An 11669-nucleotide genomic window follows, 5' to 3' on the forward strand; every position below is an offset into this window, starting at 1 on the left:
TTGGACCTGAGCCGCGTGACTTGGACCTGAGCTGCGTGACTTGGACCTGAGCCGCGTGACTTGGACCTGAGCCGTTTGATTTGAACCTGAGCCGCGTGACTTGGACCTGAGCTGTGTGACTTGGACCTGAGCCGTTTGATTTGAACCTGAGCCGCGTGACTTGGACCTGAGCCGCGTGACATGGACCTGAGCCGTTATAATAATAGTTTTTCTGTTGTTTTGTTGCAGTAACAGTTACAAAAGCAGAGAGAACTACACAGACCATGATGCTTTGCTCCAGTTCAGCGCAGACATGATGACATCACTTTTATTCTTATGGATCATGATGATGATTTATTTTTCTTTTTTCTTCCTCTTCTCCGGGTCACGAGGGCAGCAGACGGAGCACAGACTCATGATGATGATGAACGATTCCCTGGAAGTCGAGTCGACACATTTAAAAAGATCTGTTTATGTAAGTGTAAAAAATATAATATATGTGTGTGTGGGGGGGTGTGTGTGTGTGTGTGTGTGTGTGTGTGTGTGTGTATCTGTACTTAAAAAATTAAAAGTTACGTAACAAACAGGGATGTAAATACTCACTTTTACATCCCTGGTGGAAGAAGTACTCAGTTTTATTCCATAAGTATAAGTACAGATACTGGAGCAAAAAAAAATACTGTAGTAAAGCGTCACATTAAAAATCCACTTAAGTAAAAGTAAAAGTATTTCTCAGGTTTTGAGTCTTTTTGATAAAGATTTGAGCTGAATTTTGTGCAAGTGAATCGATCGTTTTTTTTTCTATCTGTTTTTATTTGTATATTTTTGTTTTGTTCAAATTATGAACGTGTTAACAATAAACTCTCAGCCTTTTCAGCAAGTTTCACACAATAATAAAAATACTTTTACTTTTCAGTCCTGTTCAAAAATGTAGTGGAGTAAAAGTACAGATACTGCTCTTAAATGTAGTGAAGTAAAAGTAAAAACTACACAGTTTAAAATGCACTTAACCTCCTGAGACCTGCACATTTTGGGTTGTTTACGCCACAATTCAAATATTTAGAAGAAGAAGAAGAACAGCAACAGGAGGAGCTGGAGGACGTGTCTGGGGTGAGGGAAGTCTGGGAGTCCCTGCTTAGACTGCTGCCCCCGCGACCCGGCCCCGGATAAGCGGAAGAAAATGGACGGATGGAGAACAGCAACAATGCAAATATATTCAATTTAGAACATTTTTAAGAGTTTAAAATGTTTAGAATGTTTTTATTTTTTTGTAAAGTCACATGTCTCCTGCTCCCGTCTCTTCACATGAGACACTTTGTTCCATGAGGCATAATTGTTGTTTCTCATTTTGTTTTTACTCAGGACAAATGTTGCTGTTTCTGGGTCTTAATAAATAGTTTTTGCAAATTATTATTCAAATGTTTTATCAAAATGATTAAAAAGTCACATATGAGGACATTTGTTTTACACTTTTCTCAGAAACTACATAATGTACAAAGATAATTCTCTGTCTCATCAGGTCCAATCAGCCCAAATAACAAAGAGAAATGAATAAAGCCACGAGCTCAGGTCTGAGGAGGTTAAGTAAAGTACAATTTAGAGTAAAAAGCATATAAATAGCAAAAATACAAGCTGTATTGAGTATTTTGGTTCAAAGACTTGAAATGACTTGAAGTCCAAAGCTGAGGACTTGGACTCGACTTGGATTTGTAGGCCACTGACTCAGGACTCGACTTGGACTGGCCCATGTTTGGCTCAGACTCGACTTGGACTGGCCTGTCCTTGACATGGGACTAGACTCAAACTTGAGGTCAAAGACTTGAGAATTACTTCAGACCAAGTCTCACTTCTGTAAATGTGTCTATGAGGAACTTGGCGCAGACTGGAGCTGTGATTCCAGAGAAATGTTGTGTTGCATCATGAATAATGAAATGCTGCCCCCTACTGTGCGTCCTGAGGAAAAGTGCCTCCTCAGCGCCCAGAGAGTCAGGTCATATCATTTTACACAAAAATCACACAGATTGCACTTTTCCCTCAGCTTCATTGGGACCAGACTCTTCTGCAGCGGCCGTGGTGAACGTCTGAAACATCTGACCCTGTCCCGGCTCAGTGGGACGCTCGTGGGACGCTCGTGGGCGGGGCTTAAAGTTTGGGGACTTTGTTCGAAAGTTGAGCGCAGACAGAAACAGCAGAGCGTCCGGCGGATCACTTTAGGATCACTTTAGGATCACCCCAGACACTCCAGACGCTCGAGATGATTCTGCTGAGGTTTACGTGCGCCGTCATCACCAGGGCGCTCTTCATCCTCGTGTCTCTCACCGGGGTCTGGAGAGTGGCCTGGGTCAAGGATGACAAGATGTTCTGGCTTCTTACTTTTCTATTGCTACCTCTAGTTTTAGAGATGATCATTACACTTGAGAGGAGGAAGGGAAAGGACTACAAATGGTAAGAGCCAAAGTGTGTTCAAGTCGTGCGTAATTGTGCGTAATTGTGCGTAATTGTGCGTAATTGTGCGTAAAGAGCGATGGAAATGCATTTAGTTACAGATTATAATATATTTTGTAACATATCTAGATGCATGGTGCAAACAGAGTACTGTATTCTGAATATTTGGAATATTTTTACATTGAGAAGCATTTAAATTAAAGTGTAAAGACGCAGCAAATGATTAAAAACATGATATTTTCCTGCGCATTGCATTCTGGATACAATTACTTAATATTTACAGTTACAGAGTATTTTTCTTGCATGTATTCAGTTCCTTCCCAGCCCTGTGCATGAGGTAACACTTTAACTTTGACTTTTAACTGTGAAAACGTGAGATTTCAGTGTGGTCCACAGGGGGACGCTATAGATTTTTTATATATTTTTTATTTTATTTTTATATCAGATGTTCATTTTTCGTTTTTTCGTTTTTCGGTTTGAATGTGTCACTGCTCCACACCATCCCCCACGTCCCTGGACATCCTGATTCCTTCCTGCTCGCGTGCTATTGTTAAATTGTCCCGGGTCAGTGATGGGGTTTGGGTGGTACCCTCCAGACTCTGTCCCCACTCTGAGTTTTATCTCGGCAAAAGAAACAACTGCAGTTCTATGTTTTTTTTCCCTCTGTAAAAGGCTCAAGTTCAGATCACACCCAGTCCGACGCGGGTCAGCCAGGATAATGCTTTACAGATTTTGATAAATGTCCCAGGACGGTGATGGTGTTTGGTTTGGCTGTAGATTTCTCCTGTAAAGTCTCAACACATTTGGCCAGAACCAGAGCCAGGGTGGAACAACTAGTAAAGTGCTGTACTTCAGTCGAAGTTTCAGATCTCTGTGCTTTACTTAAGTACATTTTACCGTGTGTACTTTTTACTTTTACTTCACTACATTTGAGAGCAGTATCTGTAAAGTAAAGTATTTTTCATATGATTTGAGGGGTTATTTTTACCATATTCGTGGAAACATCCTGACTAAAGTTTTAGAGTTTAAGCTTCAGCTTCGAGCAAAACAAAAATAAACTCACAACATACTAAAAAAAAAATGAAGAAATGGATTTGTGTTGTTACTGTTGAACAAAATATGTGTCAGTTTTAATCAGTATTACTACATTTAACACTGTGAAATACTTTTACTTTTTAGTCTTAAAGTACATTTTTAAACAGGCATTTAAATACTTTTACTTAAGTAGATTTTTTCATGCAATACTTTTATTTGAGTAGCTTTTTTACTTCTGTGTCTGTACTTTTCCTTATATATCTGTACTTTTACTTCTGTATCCATACTTTTACTTGAAGCACTTTCACCTCTGTATCTGTACTTTTACCTCTGTGTCAGTACTTTTACTTCTGTATCTGTACTTTTACTTCTGTATCTGTACTTTTACTTCTGTATCTGTACTTTTACTTCTGTGTCTGTACTTTTACTTCTGTATCTGTACTTTTACTTCTGTATCTGTACTTTTACTTCTGTATCTGTACTTTTACTTCTGTATCTGTACTTTTACTTCTGTGTCTGTACTTTTACTCTGTATCAGTACTTTTACTCTGTATCTGTACTTTTACTCTGTATCTGTACTGTACTTTTACTCTGTATCTGTACTTTTACTCTGTATCTGTACTGTACTTTTACTCTGTATCTGTACTGTACTTTTACTCTGTATCTGTACTTTCACTCTGTATCTGTACTTTTACTCTGTGTCTGTACTTTTACTTCTGTATCTGTACTTTTACCTCTGTGTCAGTACTTTTACTCTGTATCTGTACTTTTACTCTGTATCTGTACTTTTACCTCTGTGTCAGTACTTTTACTCTGTATCTGTACTTTTACTCTGTATCTGTACTTTTACCTCTGTGTCAGTACTTTTACTCTGTATCTGTACTTTTACTCTGTATCTGTACTTCCGGCTCATCTCGGTGCTGATCCTTCGGCTCCGTGTGTTTCTTCTGTTTACAGTTTGTTTTTCTTTTAATCCTTCGTTTTCTCTCGTTTGTCGTCGCAGGTTTTCTCCTCCCATCTTCCTGTTTCTGATCAGTATAATTCCATCCATTTGGTTGTTAGAGCTGCACCACCAGCAAAACAAAGCTACTGCTCGAGAGGTAACGTTTATTTAGAATTAAAACGGCACAAAAGTGACTCGGTTTCACATAAATTAACACAAATAAAGTTTCATTTTTCTGCTTTTTCCAGTGCAAGTCTCTAGACTCCTGGGAAAATGTGCAGAAATTGATTCCAAACAATAATTCTTTGAACATAAGTCAAGATTTCCTCAAGGTGAGTGACACAAACTGAAGGACACGTGTTTAAAGGAGCAATAACACACAAAATAACACACAAAATAACACACAAAATAACACACAAAATAACACACAAAATAACACACAAAATAACACAAAATAACACACAAAATAACACAAAATAACACACAAAATAACACACAAAATAACACACAAAACTGACTCTTCTGAGGTTTAAGTCGTGTTCTAATGTTGTTTCCTCCTCAAACACAGACCTGGAGTTGTGTTTTGTTTCATTTATTATTAGTTTGTAACATCTCCCAACCTCAAAATGCTCTGTTCCACCTTGTGATGTCATCAAGTGGTAGTTTTCGCGTTAAAACAGCTCCTTTTTTTTGTAATTTTTTATTTTCAGATAGTTGTACAGTGGTCCCTCGTTTATCGCGGGGGTCACGTTCTACAAAAAAAACCCACAACAGGCGAAATCCGTGAAGTATCATCTTTATTTTTTACATTATTCTCTCTGTTTTTGTCTGTAAAACCCCTCACCACACACTTTATACACTTTTCTCACACAGGCGTTAACATTTTCTCACATTTCTCTCTCGTTTAAACTCTCTCAAAGTTCAAACCTTCGTCGGCGTCTTTGTCGGTGCAGAACGTTTCATCGACATTGTGGGTTTTGTCGGGGAGAAAACGAATCGCAAACGTACAGCACTTCAGAGTCACACTGAGATCCAACGTTTATGTAAATTTGTCTGAACACATTCTGTACTGGACAGGAGACACGACAACTCCTCCTTTTACCTTTAGTTCAGTAGAAATTGGCAATTCCACAGCTGAAATGATCCAAATGATTCTATAAATGAAGGTGTGTGGAGTTTAAAAACACAGCAGAGCACTTCCTGTATTACCACATGATGACATCACAAGGTGGAACAGAGCGTTTTCAGTTTGAGAGAAGAACTCAGCGTAAATTATGCAGGTTTGTGAGTTAAACATGTGAGAATGAAACACAAAAAAACAACAACTCCAGGTCTGTTTGTGACGAGGAAACGACATTAGAACAAAACTCGGGAAACAGCCTAAAATGGGCCGTTCAAAAGTCGTGGTTCATTTCTCTTCAAACGCACTGAGTAAATATTTGATTGTGTTTGTTCGTTAACGGTAAACGAAGACGCGCAAACACAAAACTCTGACTGAACCGGGACTAAACAGGACAAGCTCAGGTCAGACCTGGACCATACGGCTCTAAAGTCTCTGGTTCTGGCCACGTTCCAAACCGGGAATGACTGTGGTGTCGACATGAAACGGCTCTGAGTGTTTCATTAAGAAGCTCGAGCACAAACGGCTCCAGTCCGACCGATGAGAGCGATGATGTCATACTGTCAAAACGACAGACAGACGCTTTTTTCTGTTGATTCACAGAAGTGGAGACTCGACTTGGACTTGAGGCCACAGACTGTTTATATAAATGGACACGGCTAATCTGCTAATCCAAACAGGAAGTGATCATGAGCGCAGGAAGTGATCGTGAGCGCGCTTCAGGCCCCTCCCTCTGTACCTGCTGCTTCAGACTCATTTTGGTCTTAAATGTTCAGATTAACCCTCTACATCAGGGGTCTCAAACTCGCGGCCCGGGGGCCAATTGCGGCCCGCAAGAGGATATTTTGTGGCCCGCAGGACAATATGAAAGTTTAATGTTAGTGTGGAATTACCATGTGTCACTCGCGCTGTGCACTCCCGTCGCAAAAGATTCGACAAATAACGATATATAGCCATAAAATCCACAAGAATTGGCGTATTTCCTCATGTATGTTGAAAACAGCGTTGATGCGTTGAAGCCCAGCCTCACCCAGACTCCGCCTCCTGTGGCCCCCGGCTAATTTGAGTTTAAGACCCCTACTCTACATGATCCTGGGTTCATTTATTTATTTATTATTTTTTTTATTTTGAGGGTTTTTGTTTGTTTTTTTTGTTTTTTTTGCTTTTTGCTGTTTTTTTGTTTTTTTGTTTTTTTTGAGTTGTTTATTTTGAGGTTTTTTTTTGTTTTGTTTTTTTGTGGTTATTTTTAGTTTATTAATAAAAATGTTTTGTTTATTTTCTTCATTTTTTGCATTATTTTGAGGTTTTTTTTTGCTTTTTGTTGTTTTTTGTTGAGTTGTTTATTTTGAGTTGTTTTTTTTAAGTTATTTTTTGTTTATTAATACATTTTTTTGTTTATTATCTTCATTTTTTGAGTTATTTTGAGTTTTTCCTTAGTTATTTTGAGTTGATTTATTTTATGATTTGTTATATTGAGGGTTTTTTAAAGTTATTTTGAAGTTTTATTTTATCTTTTTTTTTTTTTTTTTTTTTTTTTTTTTAAATCTGTGTCTCCTCTCTCTGTCTCTGCTGCTTCAGACTCATTCTGGTCTTAAATGTTCGTATTAACCCTCTACATGATCCTGGGGTTTTTATTTCACTATTGTGTCTGTAAATCAAGATATGAACATTAATAACAGACAAATCAGGTCCTTCTTTCCCCGAGGTCGCTCCTGTTAGCGTTAGCAACAGGTTTGATTGACAGCGTTGCTAAGTGCGCGTCCTCTGCTAAACCAGCGGTGTGAGCGAGAAGAGGCGTTACCTTCAACAGCCTCACTCCTGATTGGCTCTTTGGTTGCTATGATACTCGTGGTCAGAATTTAGCTCCAGTTTGTTTTGTTGTAGTGACAGTTTTTTTAGCTCTTTCAAATCATCATTTTTTTGGATAATGTTCTGATTCACATTTAGGTTTTTTTTAAAAGGAAAAAAGTTCATTTCTACATTTCTTTCAGTCTCCAAAATATCACAATAAATCCTATAAATGGATATTGTCACATCCCTGTTTGTTGCCATGACTTTTTCAGGCAGTAAAATGTTTTAGTTTAAACAAATAAACGACACAAATACGAGATGTTTTCGATACTTCAGTTACAAATGACTCAAAGCAGCGGACTGGGGGCGGGGCTTCAGGACTGGACTTGGACCGGCCTTGTCTTTGACTTGGGGCTTGACTCGGACTTGAGGTCAAAGACTTGGTCCGGCCTCTGTTGATTCCACTGAAGTTACATCTGTAGTAAAAGTATTTGGCCGATAAAACGTGGTGATGTCGTGTTTAATATAATCGTCCTGTAGAGTTCGGTGAATCATCTGAAGCTCTACATTTTCCAGGCGTCTCATTCTCACTCGTTTCCTCCGTTTCGTTGCAGAGCATTGAACAGGCCGTTTCCTCCGTCTGTCTCAACGACTGGATCCTGGCTCTCCATCAGATCCTGCTCATCCTCCTTATCATCGGGAAGTGGCTCCTTCCAGCCGGAGGCGTCACACGGGAACAGCTGTCCCAGCTCCTGCTCATCTTCGTGGGGACGGCCGCGGACATCCTGGAGTTCACCAGTGAGACCCTCTCGGACGTGAAGTAGGTGGAGTCGGACGTTTACTCTCGTCTAAAACGGACGCGGAGAAAGTGAGTGTGTTGTTTTTGGTGTGTCCAGAGAAAACAGCTCTCAGCTCGTCTATATCATCCTGGCCGTGTGGACCTGGAGCATGCTGCAGTTTCCGTTCCATTTTGCCGGTCAGTGGATCCTTGTTTAACTTCACAGTGACTCCATTTATCCGTGAGGTTTGAACTCTGAGCTAAACACAAACATCTCACAAAAACATGAGCAAAACACTGAAACTCTGAGGTTTATAAATGTTTAAAAACCTGGAATTATCCACTGCAAAAACAGCAGAATTATTTCAGTTGTTTTAAATAAAACATAAATATTACATCCATCTGATGAAAAACACTTTTGGCTTTTCTCCCCAAAACAAAACGTCACTGACTTGTTTTTTCTTGTGACTTGAAGTTAAAGCTGCAAAGTTTTAACAAAATGATTTTCAGTCCAAACGAGTCAGAGCCAGAGCCAGAAAACACACAACACAAACAACACACACACACACACACACACACACACACCCACACACAACACACACACACACACACACCCCCACACACAACATACACAACACACACACACACACACACACCCCCACACAACACACACACACACACACACACCCACACACAACATACACAACACACACACACACACAACACACACTCAGACCCAGAGCCAGAACCTGCAGAAAACACAGAGTTTAACAAACTCAGGCTCAGTCTGTATATGATCAACACACACACACACACACACACACACACACAGGCTCTGATTCATGATCCAGGTCCTGGTTCAGAGTCGTGACTTTTCAGATCAGAGAAACTCCTTTAAATTTAAACAAACTGAATTTCAGTTTTGAAACAAAAGAGAGAGAGAGAGAGAGACTCCTGTGCGGCTCGTTCAGCTTCTCCATCAGATTTATTTATTTCAGTGACACGTGTCAAACGAAGGATCTCAGAGTTTAGGCTTCACTGATTCTGCAGAAATCCTCGATGTTTTTTTCAGCCCTGTGAGATTTTTTTTCTTTATTATTTCCGGACAGTCCAGGCCTGTCTCTGATTGGCTGATCCACCTGTCAATCACATTTGAAAACAGGGAGATTCACCGGAGACTCACGTCTTTTAAAGTTTTGAAGTGTTTTGTTCTGGATCCAGTCAAACAAAAATAAACAGGTCCAATGTTTTTTCATAATAAGAATAAATCAGCATCACCCCTGTGACCAGCAGGAGGCGCTGAGGTTGATTTGAACACGTTGACCTTGAAACGGGTCGTGTTTATGTAAATTAAAATGTTAATATTTGTAACGTTTGACCCGTCTCCTGTGGATCTAATGAATGTTGTTTTACTTCCATGTCGTCCTGTTGTTATAATCAAACTGTTCCCAGAGAATTCTTGAAAAAACAGGAAAATGGCCTGATTTCCAAAGCAAAGTCTTGGGAAATGGGAAACCGCTGGGAAAATCCCCGTGGGGCATCAGGGGCAAATACTGTCATTGTGTCTTTTGGCAAAACAGCAGTGGTTCCTTCATTTTTCATGTTGTGTACCCCCAAAGTGTTGTGTACCCCCAAAGTGTTGTGTACTGCTGTTTTTTGGGGTCATTTTTTACTAACACGGCCAATTATAACCGTTATATTTTCTTTTTTTTTAATGTATGATTTATTTAGGGGTGGGTGCAGAGAGATCCGGGCGGCAGTCGAAGGCGGGGACCTCGACGACCGGATCTCCGGACATGGAGACTAGCTCTGGGGACGTGGAACGTCGCCTCGCTGGGGGGGAAGGAGCCTGAGCTTGTGCGGGAGGTTGAGCGTTACCGGCTAGATATAGTCGGCCTCACCTCCACACACAGCTCGGGCTCTGGAACCCATCTTCTTGAGAGGGGTTGGACTCTCCATTTCTCTGGCGTTGCCCGCGGGGAGCGGCGGCGAGCTGGTGTGGGCTCATTGCCCCACAGCTCAGCCGCTGCGTGTTGGGGTTCACTCCGGTGAACGAGAGGGTCGCGTCCCTGCGCCTTCGGGTCGGGGACAGGTCTCTCACTGTTGTGTCGGCCTACGGGCCAAACAGCAGTGCGGAGTACCCGGCCTTCTTGGAGTCCCTGGGAGGGGTACTAGACAGTGCACCAACCGGGGACTCCGTTGTTCTCCTGGGGGACTTCAACGCCCATGTGGATAACGACAGTGACACTTGGAGGGGCGTGATTGGGAGGAACGGCCTCCCCGATCTGAACCCGCTGGCTCTATTTCCTTCTTTTTTGGTCAAACTTACGCACAGTGGCTCTATTTCCTTCTTTTTTGGTCAAACTTACGCGCAGTGGCTCTATTTCCTTCATTGACTCATTTCTTCGTGTGTTTTCCATGACGAGGCTGTGTTCATGATGCGCAAAACGACCGCTCAAAATCAAAACTAGTTTATTCTTCAGCGCATAACCTTTCCCCACATCTGTCTCATTCTTACATTTACCACTAGAGAGCGCCCCCCGGTGGATGTTAGCCTGTAAAAATCTATAAATTAGCCGCACCATTGTATAAGCCGCAGGGTTCAAAGCGTGGGGAAAAAGTAGCGGCTTATAGTCTGAAATTTACGGTATATAAATGGACCTAGCTCCGAACAGGAAGTGCTCATGGACGCACTTCCAGCTCCATCGACTCTGGTTTTAATTCACTTTCTATTGAAAAGCTGTGTCCTCTCTCTCTGTACCTGCTGCTGTCAGACTCGTCATTTTGGTCGTAAATGTCCGTAAATGTTCGCTCTACATGATCCTGGGGTTTTTATTTCGCTCTTTTGTCCGTAAATCGAGATCTGAATGAATCTGAGTTGTGTTTTGTTTTGTGCAGTGGTGAACACGGAGCCCGACAGCGAGGAGGGCGTCCAGGAGAAGTCCCTGTTGAACCAGCACAGCACCGACGTGTGGGGCATCGTGGAGGCGCTGTTCATCCAGGACGGGCCGTTCCTCGTCGTGCGTCTCACCGTCATGATCTTCTTCGACGTCTTTCACCAAATGCTCGTCTTCTTCACCATCAAGAACCTGCTGGTGGTCATCCTAAACCTGTACCGCCTGGTGGTCATATGTCAGGACTTCAGGTCATCCCGCAGCGGGATCGGTGAGGCCACACCTTTACCTTGATGGAACGACACTTCCTGTTAGACTGATGACATCACGGCGTTCTGCACGTCAATCATATTTAATACAGATTTAATACAGATGGAGGCAGCTGGAATGAAAACATCAATTATGGTAAAATGAGTGTTGTTCCGATACCATTTTTCTGGGCTCTAATACCGACACTTGGCCTTATTGTACGATACCGATACCAATATCAGACCGATACCGAACAGTGAGAAGAAGTCGACTAAAGCTTCTCCATTTTTTCCCAGCACAAGAGCCAAAAATAACTGTAGTAAAACCTCTGTTGTGATGTTAGCACTGTCGTTGTGTTAGCTCTCTGTTGCCTTGTTAGCGGTGTTATTGTGTTGTTAGCGCTGTTGTATCGTTAGAGCTATAGTGTTAGCACTG

General features: G+C 41.4%; 1 protein-coding gene across 1 annotated transcript; it reads left to right on the forward strand.

The window, feature by feature from the left end:
- Positions 1–2218: 2218 nt before the first annotated feature.
- LOC117382281 (transmembrane protein 26-like) lies at positions 2219–11430 on the forward strand. Its single transcript, XM_033979379.2, has 6 exons — positions 2219–2424; positions 4463–4559; positions 4651–4734; positions 7928–8133; positions 8210–8289; positions 10990–11430. The coding sequence occupies exons 1-6, from the start codon at positions 2234–2236 to the stop codon at positions 11277–11279; spliced, it is 948 nt and encodes a 315-aa protein (XP_033835270.1). The 5' UTR covers positions 2219–2233; the 3' UTR covers positions 11280–11430.
- The last annotated feature ends 239 nt before the right edge of the window (positions 11431–11669 follow it).

The sequence above is a fragment of the Periophthalmus magnuspinnatus genome, chromosome 15 (assembly GCF_009829125.3).
Source record: "Periophthalmus magnuspinnatus isolate fPerMag1 chromosome 15, fPerMag1.2.pri, whole genome shotgun sequence".
Taxonomy (NCBI): Eukaryota; Metazoa; Chordata; class Actinopteri; order Gobiiformes; family Gobiidae; genus Periophthalmus; species Periophthalmus magnuspinnatus.

Bases quoted from the DNA above. Each gene is read 5' to 3' on its own strand.
- LOC117382281 (XM_033979379.2), top strand. From the start codon at position 2,234: ATGATTCTGCTGAGGTTTACGTGCGCCGTCATCACCAGGGCGCTCTTC. The intron at 2,425-4,462 runs GTAAGAGCCAAA...TTGTCGTCGCAG, and splicing joins AAGGGAAAGGACTACAAATG to GTTTTCTCCTCCCATCTTCC. The intron at 8,290-10,989 runs GTCAGTGGATCC...TGTTTTGTGCAG, and splicing joins GTTTCCGTTCCATTTTGCCG to TGGTGAACACGGAGCCCGAC.